A 14,726-nucleotide genomic window follows, 5' to 3' on the forward strand; every position below is an offset into this window, starting at 1 on the left:
AAAATTACATGCCTATTAAGTACTTTCAAGTGCATGGTAAAAGTAAGGTTCGACCTTGAGAATAACGAGGTCGAACACGGATATATCGATAAACTGTGCATGAGTGCATTGAAATTTGAGCTTAAATCCAACAGATGTATTTGTACAAATAAACAAATATAAAAGAAAGCCTTTAATATAATATGCTCGAAATATATCGACCTAGAAATGTAAAGCATAATATTAAGGTAAAAAGCTTAGAATAAAATCGAATGCATAAAAAAACATTCGAGCGAAAAAAAACTGTATTCATAATGATTAAAGTTAATAAACATAGCTCTAAATCGAGTTATGTATTGTCTCCGCCCCAAGGTCGTGTCGGCGAGCTATAGAGGGATGGGCCCACGAGCTCGAAGACCTCCTCCTTGGGGGAAGACTGTCAGTGGGAAGTGCGCGTGTTCCCACTTATAATATTTGCGATAGGCCGAGTCGTCCGTCGATTGGCCTTCCTCCAGGAAGCCGAAGGCTCGAAGCTGATCTCTGTGGAGAAAATAAGATAGAGATCACCGACCATAAGGCAGTTGGAGCAAGCTGCCTTATGCTCCATCATCGATTCAGAGGGGGTGGGACAGTGGTAATTGGTTGTGGAAACAACTACATATCAGTATTCCGAGCTTTGTTATTTAGTGAAAGGAAAAATTAGATAAGTGCGGAGGCACTTACGGATGTGCTGGAAGGAGTAAAATCTTGAAGGACCGAGGCCATCCATCCAGAAGAAGGAGAGCTTAAAGTTTAGAGGATGATTTGGCATGTCCTCAAAAAGCTTCTTCTCCTTTGGATAGCTCGACTAGTAATAAAAGTAATCCCCTCCCCGAGCTCGAGAAGAGTTGCTCTTGAGACAAAAGAGATATAAAATCTCTTTTGGCGAAGGCCCTTTCCACTTCAGCTCGTGGTAGAGCGACCTAAGGGAAGATAGAACCCTATAGGAATTAGTCTGGAGTTGGAAGGGAGCGAGTCCAACATCCAAACACGTTTTTGAGCTTTGAAATATGTATGGATCGTTAAATATTTGTTCGTATGATTTTTTATATATATTTTTTGCTTATTATTCAAAATTTATTATATTTTTGATAATGTATAGGTTTTTAAGGTTGATAATCTTGATTTGGAGTTGCATTTGACTATTAGAAAATGTATGAATATTCCAACTATGTGATTATGATAATTTTCTTTATTAATCCGAATTTAATACTATTATATTAATAAATTGATAATATTTTGTTATTTTATAAAAGATTATTATTTATAATAATTATTTAGTGTATTAATCAATTTAATATTTTTTTGTTGAAAAAAAAAACAAATTAATATGTTGTTGTTATAAAAAAAAAAATCAAGTTAATATTTTGTTCAAAGAGTCATTTGTATAAATATGTTTTAATGTTTAGTTTGTATTAAATATTAAATATGTTTGGTACTAGTTATATATAAACGCAATAATTTAATACTTTATTTTTGTTTAAACGTTTTAGGACGGTTATTATTTTTGCGGTATTTTTGTTTTGAATTGGCGGTTACTAACTTGAAGATTAAATTGAAGGTGAGTAAGTATTTTAGTTTTATTTATTACTATTGCACATATTTATAGAATTATAGTTAATTAATATAGAATTTACTAGAAATTAAGTTTGAAAACTAGTGAAGTATGTTCTGGAAAATTCATGTGTTGTAGTGGTATAGGGATGGAATAATGCATGTTGATTGAGGAAACTCTGCCCAAGTTTTTAGGATTTATTAATCGAACATGTTTTTAAATATGTAATATTTATTCATAGAGTTGTAATTTAAACTTTTTAGGTTTGGCAGTAGGTTTTGAATAGGATATCAAGGATTTGTGTGTTGCGTTGATAACAATAAGTCCCTAGTTTGAAGTAACATTATCATGCTTCTTGATTAGATAAAGTTACTTTGAACTACAGGTTTGGGTAGTCCTATTTATAGGGAAAATTCTGCTAATTCTTTTTAAAAATATTTAATACATAAGAAATTTCAATATTTCAAATAGTTACTTAGGTGAACTTCACATGTTTAGTTGTATGAACACTTTAGATGTTTATGTGGTACTTAACTTTTATTTCGGTATGAATGCGTATAAATATGTACATTAAGTATATAGTTTGTGAATTTATTTTATTTTGAGTTTATTGGAATGTTCAAATATATTTATTAATATTAAAATAATTACAAATTAGAATTAAAAAAATAATTATGAAAATATTTTATAAAAACTATAATAATAATAATAAAATTATTTTTTAGGAAAAAGATACCTTTAACTTCGGTTACTATGTAATAACTGAAGTTAAAGGGTAGCATTTAACTTCTGTTGTTCCATAGCTTGGATTTTCAACCGATAGAAAAATTCGAGAAACACGATATGAAATTGTTAAAAGTTTTGGAGAAAAATCTTATTTAGTTCAATAATAATAATAATAACATATATATTTCTATAAGGTGCATAATTCAAGAGGAGTTTTTAATTGATGAAAAAGTTCAGGAGGCGCGATTTGAATGTAGTAATTAATATAGTTCGGGGGCAAAAACTGTATTTATTCTAGTACGTAATAAGAAAATTGTACACAACATATATAACATAACACAACAGAACATGTATTCCATTTGATTAAGGAATTAAAGACATACATAAAGTTACACTAATAACATGCATATACATCGTACGTACGTATATATGCATGTGCACGTATAACATAATTATTCATTTATAGTAGTAGTACTATAACATAGACATATATATTTTTCCAGATGGGCAAGGTTGCATAATCCGAAACCAGCCGGTCCAATACATATTATTCATGAGAAGACAAACCAACACAAGCTCCGAAACCAGTCGGTCCAACACATATACATCCAGCTTGGCAAGGTGACCAAGGCGCGCAAAATTTACCAATGCATTGATTCTCTTGTGGCCTTTCTATGAATATATCTGAAAGAGAAGGATCGACAGTGAGAGTGACCTGTGCCTTTCCATGATGATCAGAGGAGTAAAGTTGAAGATTATTCAGAGCTCTCCCGCCACCTGCAAAACTAGTAGATGGAAGAAACACAAGAACAACAACTATAATATAGCTCATCATCATCACCACACTATTCTTAGTACTCTTCTCCATTTTCATCATATATATAATTATATCTCACAAGCTTGTATCTCTTCCTAACACACTAACATTGTATTTATAGCACTTCATCTATGATGAATTAATATATTTTATATATATATATCCATTTATGAATTAATACATTATTTGATGAGGTGTTGATGATTATTTTTTCTAAACAAGATATTAATTATGTATTCATGTCTGATCCTTCCCTACCTAATTTTAATTGTTACATTAATTAAATATTAATCCATGTGCATATGTACCTAATTTTATAGAAATATTTTTCTTAATAAAATAATAAATAAATATATCTATATATATATATAACTATAGTACGAGAAGAGACATTTTATATATTATCTTTGTTTTGGTTGTTGATCCCATATTGTGTATATGCAAAACTCAATATACAATATTACTCTACACAAAACACATGCACATTATAAAATTTTGAAAACGCAAATATTTTTTTGGAACTCAAATCCTCAATCCGATGCCATTTTTGTTAAAGAAAAGAAAATCCAAATGATGTAATATACAGCTGCTTTCTATCGTTGATCATTACTTTTTTATTTGATTTTTTTCTCATTTAAGTTATTAGATTTTATTGAGGATTGACAAAAATTATAGGGTTCCATCTAAAATTCAATTAGTGATTAATGGAGTTACGTACTCATGTTTTTATTAATGATTCAATATTCTTACACTTGTTCAATGTGTGACACCATACTCCAATATCCTCCTCAAAATGGTGGCCATTTTTTGCCCATCAATTATCTTATCGTCTAGAAAAATATATATCATCAATTATATATAATTATATGTGTGGTGAACGGTTTCTTCCTTCTTTTTTTTTTAAAAAAGAAAAAATCTTTTAGGTGTGTCTCAAATCAAATGTGTTGAACCCTTCAATATCAACCTCATTTTATTCATTAAGATAAAGCCTTAATATAAATAGAATATTAGTGTCGTGCCAAATTTTCTATCCCAATAAATTGATGTCTCCTTCCCTGTCACTTTAGCATAATAATGATATGTACCAATTAATATAAATGACAATTATCTTGTTTGACAAACAAGCCCATAAATGTAATTTTGATGCATCTAATTTAATGTAATTTTTTTATTATTTCTTCCAAAGAAAATGTAATTTATATTTAAATACATGTATAAATATGAGATCATGGCGGCAAAACTACTCAAGTAGATACAAAATCTTGCAGTTAAATACCTAAGTAAAAACGGTAAAACTACTCAAGTAGTTACAATTCGTACAGGTAAATACCGATGTAAAAATTTTGACGTCAAAACTACTTAAATAGTGGAATTTCTTGCAGTTAACTCGCTACTGTTAAGTCAACTATTAAAACTAACTTTATGGAACACCTGGTAGCCTCCAATTAGTCCAAAATATTTTGAAAATAATTAAAAGTATTAAAAAATTCAGAAAAAAAAATTAATTCCTAAAATTTTGATTTTTAAATATATTAAAAATGATTAAAAATTTAGAAAAAAATAAAATATTTTAAATTCCAACAAATTAACACAAATATTTTTAACACTAAAAAAATATTAATTTAATGAAAATTCTAATTAAAATTATAAAAAATTCATTTTGATTAAAAATGAAATTTTTATGATTTTTAGTTAGATTTTTCACTAAATTACTGTTATTTTTTTCTGTTTTAAAAATAGATGTTTTATTTTTAATAGATGGAAGAAACATAAGAGCTATAACTATAACATAGCTCACCATCATCACCACACTAGTATTCTTAGTACTCTTCTCCATTTTCATCATATAATATGTATAGGATTCGATCTCACTTGTTGTATCAGTTCCTAACACCCTAACACTGTATTTATAGCACTTGAAATAATATATCCATGGTCACTGGTCATGATTTTTGCCTATACCTATCCTCTTTATTACGAGGGGTCCATTCCTCATAATTAAATTTGTATTTGTAGTATTAAATAATAATAATAATAATAATGCACACTAGGAGTGTTTGACAACAGACACACCGACACATTACAAGATTCTTTGATACAATAGTCTCTAACTTTCTATTATTATACGTTAGAATTGTGATTGATTTGTTCACTCCTATGTTTTATGTTTTGTGCTATCGTATGAACAAAGGCTCTCGGAAGAGGGGGCAGTGGCCCTATTTTTTTTTTTAATTTAAATTTTATCTTCAATTTTGCTTTTATAAATTATTTTTGACCATCTATATCTATATATATACTAGATACAAATAATGTACAATATGCACGTTTATTTAGTTTTATTTATAAAACTTATTAATTATTTTTAATATGATATTATTTGAGTTTAAGTTTAATTAAATTTTATTTAAGTTATAAAATCTATAGTTTTATTATTTTTAAATAATTATTATTGTAAAATATCTTAAAAATATCATATTTTAATTTGTTTAATTATTTATTATTTTTAAATAATTATTATTTATTAGTCAAACCTATGTACACACACTTAATAGTACTACTTTACCTTTCTTTATCACAAAACAAAATAGTTTCCAACATCAATATGAAGAAAAAAATAGATACATATGTTTGACAATTTTCTAGTGACAACAGATAGACTGTTTTATTTTATTTTTTTATTAAATGTCACTATTAATTACAACAAAAAATTAATTAGACACAAGTTGTTACTAATAAATAATGTCACTTCCTATACCACTCTAACATTGTATTTATAGCACTTGATGATGAATTATATAACATTGTATTAATATATTATTTGTGGTGCTCATTATGATTTTTTCTAAACAAGATATTAATTATATATTCAAGTCTTATCCTTCGCTACCTAATTTTAATTATTACATTAATTAAATATTAACTAATACATTAAATATTAATCAATGCGTATATGTATACATTAAAAAAATAATAAATCTATATATATATATAACTAGCTAGTTGATTCCATCTGAGTAAACTCAATGGACCTGCACAATATACAATATTATTATACACAACACTCCATGCACATGTATTAATATTATACTCATAATGATTTTACATGTTCACATGTATTAATATTAATAACAGTATGGCACTTTCTTATGACACTATCTTATGGTGTTGTACATCAATGATATTTCTCAACAATTCTCTATATATATATTTATATATATATATATATTTGTTATGCTTATTTGATTTAGATATGATTTATTTTTGCTAGTGAATATGAAGTGGATATTGGATTAAGGGCTTCGTAATTATAAGGTATTATATATTATTACAAATTATTATTATTATATATATTATTGGTTTTGGTTGTTGATCCCATCTGAGTAAACTCAATGGACAGAGAAAACACAAATAGTTTTTTTTTTTTGGTGATTAAGAATCATTATATTGCTCAAATTCAAATCATGTACACTTATAGATTTCCTTCCACTACACCAAATACCCATTTCCATAACACATTAATATAATACTAACAAAAAAGAGTTATGCTAGGGTATTATACTGTGCATGAAAAAAAGGGCGGTAATATACACCATCCCGCCCCTTAGTCTTTTTTTTTTTTTTCAGTACTGAGAATTGAAAATTTGTGAGACCCGCCCTTAGCATTTTTTTTATTCCTGAGAGCAGAAAATTTGTGAGACCCGAGAGACCCTTCGGCCAAATCCTAATTTCGTTTTGTTTCTCCCGGTCGTCGAGCCTGATCGACTCGACTCTTTTCCCTGCCCCCCGGCCTCTCACTTCGTTTCGTTCTTCTTTTGTATCGTCGCTTGAATGAAGACACCCGATCGGCCTGACTTTCCCAAATGTCTACCACCGGCCCTTCTCCTTTCCGAGTTTGTATTTTTCGTGGTCGACGGGGAAGAAAGAAATGAATGAATGTTCTGAGACCCGAGACCTTCAAAGGCCAGGTTTTTCTTCTTTTCCTCTTAATTTTTTTATAATGGTTTTCATTTTATTTTCTGTTCAGGTTCTGGGATTTTAAATCTTTTTCGTTTTGTTTTTAAAATTGGTAAATAGAGTTCTGGTAAATCTTCGGTGTTGGAAAGCGTGGTGGGCAGAGATTTCTTGCCTCGTGGATCTGGTACTTCTTTCTGGGTTTCGTTTTTTTGGATGATTTGTCAATAAAGATTTGTGTTTGGTTACTTAGAAAGTGAAGGAATTGTAAAATGTGTGGAGGGTTTTTTGTTAGTTTATTTTGGCTGGCAAAATATTGGGAGCTTATCTAATTGAGCATACACTTGTATGGAACTCATTTGAAAAAAGCTTTGCTATTTTAAGCATCCCAACTGACACAAATTGTGGGAATTTCTTTCAAGTTTTCCCAATCTTTCCGAGCAGCCAAGCAGAGTATTTTAACTGTTATATTCAGCCTGATTGGTGTCATGAATTGTGTATCTGATCTCATAATCAGAAGATGTGTAGTCACTCATAAGAGTTAAAATCATTTAGAATTTTGTATCCAATATCTCAAACAGTTCTTTAGTTTGTCTAACTAAAGGTCCCTGATTTCTAGGTATTGTTATGAGGAGACCACTGGTGTTGCAACTTCATAAGACAGAAGATGGTCAGACTGAGTATGCGGAGTTTCTTCATGCTCCTAGAAAGAAGTATACTGATTTTGGTGAGTTAATTTTCTTATCTGGGAATTTCTTCTCGATTAAGACATTTATCATTTATTGAGGGTTTTTATTCTATTTGTTTAAAGATAATCTTTCTATTGTATTTTTTTCTTTTCTGCAGCTGCTATGCGTAAGGAGATCCAAGATGAGATAGATCGTATTACTGGGAAATCTAAGCAAATATCTAACATTCCAATTCATCTGAGCATATATTCTCCAAATGGTTTGTACTTTCATTTCATATGGAAGTGCTTTAAGTGAGCTAATAATATAGAAATATTAATCGTTTTATAAATTTGTGTAATCAATATGTGGAAATAAAAAAAATATATCATCAGTAATTTCTCAAATTTCATATCCTTTCTTAATTTTTAATCTTTCCTTTATATTGCAACTTCTTGGTGGTGATTGTCCTTTATACCCCTTAATTGTCTATTAACCAAGATGTGTGCTGATGAATCTCTTTGTCTGAAGAACTATTGAACTTTTCTTTTTATAATTTTTGGACAGGAAAAAAACATGTATTAATTATGAAGAAAATAGTACAAGTTAAGCATAGATAAGTTATCCATACTGTAAAATTGCAACAGAAAGCTCCAATATCTTAGAAGATCAGAAAAGTAATACATCCTTAAAATCTATTACACCAAACAACTATGGGGCAACCCACTTTCAGCTTCTCTACCATGTCATTGAAAATTCTGTTATACTTGTCATACTTAAAGTTTTTATTTTGCGATGGTAACCTTGTTTTGCTGGCGACTCCTTGATGGATCTGCTGTGAAATTTATAATTTCTTTAGTCCATCTACAATGAACGGTAATCCAATCCACTAGCAAACTGTAAATTCTTATGGAAAGCATACTCTGTTGTCTGTTATATACACTTAAACTCTTCTCGTAAATTTTTACAAGCATGCTTTATTTGTGCAAATGAAATTGGAGATCACTGTTAGCTTTTCATACAAGTGTTCATCTTGAGCTTTATTTGTTTTCCTGGATTCTATGGATGATTATTCATATTACATTGCCTTGTTGATGAAACACTTCTATTCTACGTTGGTTTTAATTGTATAATCTATAATGACTAAAATCACGTTTCCTCTGGCAGTTGTAAACTTGACAGTCATAGATCTTCCTGGGTTGACAAAGGTTGCTGTAGGTAATAATTTTCTCTAATCTATATAATTCAGTCAAAGAAAATGGCACTTCCTTTCTTTATTTGGTAAATATACTGAATATATAATATCAAGTAACAAATTTTGGCTGTTGCAGAGGGACAACCGGAAACCATTGTTGAAGATATTGAAAATATGGTCCGCTCTTATGTTGAGAAGGTGAGTACATGAAACATTTCTTTTTTATTTCTCTCTGTTCTTTTTTTATATTTTTATTTTTGAATTCGAAATAAATGGTGGCAGTTTTCCTAGCTCATGTAGTCACTTGATAAACCAAACACAGAAATAAATGGTGATACTGTAAATCTAGAAAAGTAAATAGATGTTCATTGCCTATTGTAGATTCTTATAAAAGGAAAAAAAAAGTGTTCTTGTTTTTAAGAGATGGAGGTGTGAGCCGTGAAAATGTATTTCATGTGGCTTCTCAAGAAATTGTTGGTATTTTTTTACCCATCATCTCTAAAAACATCTGCCAAATCCAGTATCACCACCATCAAAATATTAGATACTGCAAGAGTATCTACCAAGTCATGAGCTCCAAATTAATTATATATTGATGCAAAAAGATTCATTTTTTTTCTTCTTTTTTCTGGGAAACTAATTAATATTATTATTATTTTTATTCCTCCCCTCTTAAGTTGCAAACTGTTTGGGCCAGTGCAATTATTATTATTATTATTAATTTCATCATCTAAGAAACCAATTTATTAAATGAAGCAATGGAATTTCACGTTTTAGGATGAAAATATTCATGTTCTTTCTTCTAGAACTCAATTTTGGGAATAGGGCAATCATCTATCTGGGCTTTGGATTAAATTGCTACTTTCTTACATGCCATTGCTCCAGTGGTTGAAAAGCTTTCATAAAGAAGGGCCAACAGTCAGTTTTATCTAGTATTTTTATATTCACCAATATGCGTTTGTGTCTTAAAAAAATGCAATGCAGTTGTTCCTATCAATTTCTTAGATTGTAAAAATTGTGGAGTTCTACCCCTATGTCAGTTGCAATTTCTACCTCAAGGGGAAGGATATCATTTACCTTATACAACTGTATTTCTAAGTTCTAACTAAATATGCCTTACCAAGCTATTAACAGAAGAATCTAACTGCTTTTTCTCTTTAGTGTTTATAATAGTTTGTGTAGGACGTTGGGATTGTACTTTTTAAAATATTTGAAACTGTATAATGGAAGACATAATATCTCTTGTGCTTATTGGTCTGCGTAAAGAGCAGGTAATAAGGGATTGATTCTCTCTTTGGGCCAAACAAATAAAACTATACTGATATGTTCTTTTCCCAAATCAGTGATCTGTGTCATGTTTTTGGTGTTACATTATATAGAAGGATATGCATTAACAATGTATAAATATGTATATCTATTATCTGAAGAAAACAAAATTACAATTTGTTGTTCATATTTATAGAAGAATTGAAAAAGTTGTTTTCATAATCATAATTTCAAGATTAGTCTTTTGTTCTTCCTCATGCTTAGTGATACATTTCTCTATTTTGTAGCCTAACTCTATCATATTGGCTATATCTCCTGCAAATCAAGATATTGCCACATCAGATGCAATCAAACTTGCAAGAGAAGTTGATCCTTCAGGTAATCTTATAACTCTCTCTCTCTCTTCTTTTACATTCATCAGTTTTTCTTGTAGAGGCTAAGAAATAATTTTTCTTCATTGTAATTTGATATTTCAGGTGAAAGAACATTTCGGGTGCTAACAAAACTTGATTTAATGGACAAAGGAACTCAATGCCAAGCACACCAAGGTCTCATTCTTTCCTTATTAACCAATCATCCAATCTTCTTTAATGGATTTCAATGCTTCATTTTCTGTTTTTCTTCTTCTTCTTCTGTATGCAGATTCTTGAAGGTCTTCTGAAGTTGCCAGAAAACCGAGAATGCGCTGACTGTCGAAACAAGTACATTCATAACCCAACTCTTGTGTTGCACGTTCTTCACCTTTTCATCTTCCAATAGTGTTTTATTGCACAGTTTAGTCATCGTCTCATAATAATTTATACTTTTGCATATTTAGTGATTTAGGTTCTTCATTTGAAGGTTTTGCTATATTAGACAATATTTTGCTCTAGAGTTACTAGAGATCCATTGGAAAATTTTCAATTTTCTTGTTGGTTCATTGCCAAACTTCCCCATTTAGAGAATGAAATACTGAAGAAAATTCCAATAGAACAGCTCCTCAGATATCAGTATGGATGCATTTATGTTGGAATTTGCTAAAGAAATTATCAAAGAATGCCTCTTGTAAACAATCACTATAGTTGATTACATGAGTGGAATATTTTGTAAGCTTGACACAAAAAGAAATACTTACTATCATACCCTTTTTTAAAACCTTGACCGTAACATTCCAAATTTTGGAAAAATACTTCTATATTGGAAAGTGTTGCAGAGTTTCCCTTGTTCTATTCTTAACTTTATGTAAACTTTATAACCTACAAATCTAAACATTGTTGTTGTATACTTCTTCAGGGCACCACGATGGGCTAGTGTGAACCTTGGAATATTTATATGCATGCAATGTTCTGGAATTCATCGGAGTCTTGGAGTTCTTATTTCAAAGGTGCATTTTCTTCTTTCTAATGATGCATTGTTGTAGTCAAATCATGAATAATCTCAACACTTTTGACAGTTAATTTTAGAAGTATATGATGCCCCAATTTTGTTTGTACAATAAACCAAAAGTTGATTTTATAATATAAAAGTTTATATGTATTTAATTGCACATTGATGTGTGTTTTTCCTATAAGTGAGAATAGAAATTGTAAGAGAAATTGTATTTTCCTTTTCTATATATTTCAATTGGTAAACACAAGCATATTTATACAGTTTACACACTTAATCTTCTTAATTACAGAATAAACAACAAATCACAAAGACAGCTACAAATCATCTAAATAAGGAAACTACTAATTTTTGCATAGGATGCTCATATTATTTCTAATTGGTAACGGGTATTTGTAACTAGTATTTTGGTCCTCTCCTTTCTTATAAGAATAGAAAATAGCCCTGTAATGTAGCTGTTGCATTCCTTAGTGTTATGCTTCTTCTTTAGCATACTTGACACAACCAGATTCAAGCTCTGGAGTTGAAAACTTTCAACAGGCAAGTTGTCATTAGGTTTACAATATTTTCCTTCTCACTTGTGAGTTTTGACCTTATGTACTCTTTCTTTTACCCTGCTACTAGAACCCGTTTTTTGGTCATATACAAATAGGGCATAAATGGTTTTATTTCATTTCCCATGTTGCATGAGGCATCTTAGTCAATTGAAATTTGGGAACCTACATGCCATTGAGGCATGAAAGGGAGTAAATTGAACTTTTCTTTATTAGCTTTTATTTCAAAAGGGATTGGTTTAGGCTTTTATAATGTTGATGCATTTATTTAAGCACCTCTAACTTCAATCTTCAGCACCATTATTATTACACTTTTCTCAGTAACAAAGTGTACATCAATTCAGTTTTATGTTTTGGCTTTTCTTGGCAGTGTCCTCTTCTTAACATTAGTTATTGTCCTCCATCAGAAGCTGTCCTGTCTGATGGGAAAAGTTTGGTAAGTACATTTTTACTTGTAAGTTGTAATATCCAACTCAATTGAATATCAGAGAATTCCCTTTTTTATGTCATCTTATCATCATGTATTTTCTTGCTAGGTCGTTGTCATCTACAATTCCCTGGGGTGGAAGAGAGAAGAAGTAATACGAATTCCTGTAAGTAGCTAAACTGTACTTCATATGCTGATCAACATAAATTTAAAAAGGTCTACTTGAACTGATGATTTCTATTACACACTTTCAACTAAAAAGAGTTCCAATATTGAACACTTGAGGACAGAACGCTATGTCTATCTGTGTCAAACACTTTCTTAATTTAAGAAGTAACCATCATTGACTTGGAGAAAACTGCAAAAAATTTAAGGTTGTATATATTAACTTATTCATGTTTACTAATGGCTTTGCAACTGAAATTTTATGTAGGTTTCCACTGACAGAATTAGTGTTCAGGATTCTAGTGGGAAGAAAGTTGAAGTCCAGCTTCTTCCTATATTGAATGCCACTTTTAGTGTTAGAAATTATTATGTGAGAGCATATTTGGGTGAATCTCCGAGAGAAACAATTAAATATTGGCTTGCATTTACAGTGTCAGTACCGCCAATTGGTTTCAGCACTTACATAATTTCTACCACTAAACAAACAGGTTGGCCATATTGTAATGTTTAAGGTGTTACATATAAGAGCTCTCCAAGTTAGACCTGATAATCTAATTATTGATCTACTTTATAGGCTCTAGTGTAGCCATTTCTTCTATGTACAGGTCAGAAGAAAGTATAGAAAACACTATAGAAGTTGGACAAGGAAGTTTGAAGCTAATTTATTCAGCTCGTGATGGAAAGCTTTCACACTATGCTAACAACATAAATTTGGTATGCTATGTTGAAGATTTAGTTTCCCAGTACCTTTTCCACTTCATTTTATATGGTTTGTTTTTGTATGGAGTTTTTTTTATGTATCTTCTAATATTCAATCTTAATTCAAAATTAACACATATAGGTAAATTATCTCATAGACATGTCATGGACAGTGATGCTAATCTTTTTCCTCTTTTTCTTTTTTTGGTTTCCAATTTCCTTGTACATTCATGTATTTGCTCATGGTTTTATAAAATTATATATTGATGGACAAAGATGGTGATGTGTTTACTATGTTATGTTCCTATTGAAGATTACAACATCTGCAGAACAGTCATATAGATATGTTATGGTATTGATTCAATTTATTCTCAAGCTTGACAATTTTTTTTGCTGCTGAAATTACCTTGACTTAGCATGGCTTGAAATTTGTATTTTTGTTTAAAGGTGCATGAAACTTTCTTGCTTATAAATTATGTTCTCATATGTGTGGTGCCACTAACACTCTGTTTTGGTTATTGATTATAAGCCCTGTTTATTTTATAAAAAAATCTGCACATTCTTGTTGATTAAGATTCTAGGTGCTATAATTGGATGTTTTACTTAGCTCTCTTTCATAGATAAAAGAGTCAAAGTTCCAGAGTATTATTAACATATTGGATTTATTGCATTGCATTTTAATTATGATTTTTTGTAGTTTTTGTGCTGTAAAGACTGTTATTTCTCTGTTCTTCATCAATTAAATTGATTAGTATATTTTCACTGTTAGTTGGAAGATATGCAGCTGTTGTTGACATGAACCAGGTTTTAACTAGAATTAGCCTAACATGATCTACATTTCTGCATAGCATGCACACATATCATGTATTTACAATTAGACAGAGACACTTAGAGAGATCTGAATGAGTCATGTGTCAGAGCTTGGCTCTAATCTAGGTTAGTTTCTTCAAAGTCTTTGTTGCTGAAATTTGTCTATTTCCAGCCTTCATTGCTGAGTTTTTTTGGGGGGCTATGTTTTCTAAAGACAAAACAGAGTATTACATCTTATTTTTTGGTTTACATTATTGGAAATTTTTTTGGCCATTATTTCCATTCCTTCATAGCCATCAAGTCTGATTTTACCTTTCACAATGTCTGAAACAACCGTGACAAGTGATTGCTTATATTGAATTGTGTCACCCTCTTTAACGGTAAATTGGCCATAATAATATATCATTATATTTTGAGCACACCATGTCACTATGTTAGGTACCTTTTGGCATATTTTAGGCAAGTGTCCAAGACTGGGTCTTGTAAGTCAACATACCTCTATAATTTTTC

General features: G+C 30.2%; 2 protein-coding genes across 2 annotated transcripts; both read left to right on the forward strand.

Moving 5' to 3' along the window:
- Positions 1-7,903: 7,903 nt before the first annotated feature.
- LOC133800861 (phragmoplastin DRP1C-like) lies at positions 7,904-11,556 on the forward strand. Its single transcript, XM_062238946.1, has 6 exons — positions 7,904-8,015; positions 8,903-8,953; positions 9,067-9,128; positions 10,484-10,574; positions 10,673-10,897; positions 11,469-11,556. The coding sequence occupies exons 1-5, from the start codon at positions 7,919-7,921 to the stop codon at positions 10,855-10,857; spliced, it is 486 nt and encodes a 161-aa protein (XP_062094930.1). The 5' UTR covers positions 7,904-7,918; the 3' UTR covers positions 10,858-10,897; positions 11,469-11,556.
- On the forward strand, positions 11,188-13,748 carry LOC133802073 (alpha-mannosidase At3g26720-like). The gene is made up of 8 exons (XM_062240309.1): positions 11,188-11,240; positions 11,469-11,559; positions 12,033-12,101; positions 12,486-12,551; positions 12,652-12,708; positions 12,976-13,195; positions 13,282-13,548; positions 13,720-13,748. The coding sequence occupies exons 1-8, from the start codon at positions 11,188-11,190 to the stop codon at positions 13,746-13,748; spliced, it is 852 nt and encodes a 283-aa protein (XP_062096293.1).
- Positions 13,749-14,726: the final 978 nt, after the last annotated feature.

The sequence above is a fragment of the Humulus lupulus genome, chromosome 9 (assembly GCF_963169125.1).
Source record: "Humulus lupulus chromosome 9, drHumLupu1.1, whole genome shotgun sequence".
In the NCBI taxonomy this organism is placed as follows: Eukaryota; Viridiplantae; Streptophyta; class Magnoliopsida; order Rosales; family Cannabaceae; genus Humulus; species Humulus lupulus.

Coding starts and splice junctions, on each gene's coding strand:
- LOC133800861 (XM_062238946.1), top strand. CDS start 7,919: ATGCGTAAGGAGATCCAAGATGAGATAGATCGTATTACTGGGAAATCT. Junction 8,954..9,066: donor GTTGACAAAGGTTGCTGTAG/GTAATAATTTTC, acceptor TGGCTGTTGCAG/AGGGACAACCGGAAACCATT. Junction 10,575..10,672: donor AAGAGAAGTTGATCCTTCAG/GTAATCTTATAA, acceptor TTGATATTTCAG/GTGAAAGAACATTTCGGGTG.
- LOC133802073 (XM_062240309.1), top strand. CDS start 11,188: ATGGATGCATTTATGTTGGAATTTGCTAAAGAAATTATCAAAGAATGC. Junction 11,241..11,468: donor ATTATCAAAGAATGCCTCTT/GTAAACAATCAC, acceptor ATACTTCTTCAG/GGCACCACGATGGGCTAGTG. Junction 12,102..12,485: donor GAGTTGAAAACTTTCAACAG/GCAAGTTGTCAT, acceptor TTTTCTTGGCAG/TGTCCTCTTCTTAACATTAG.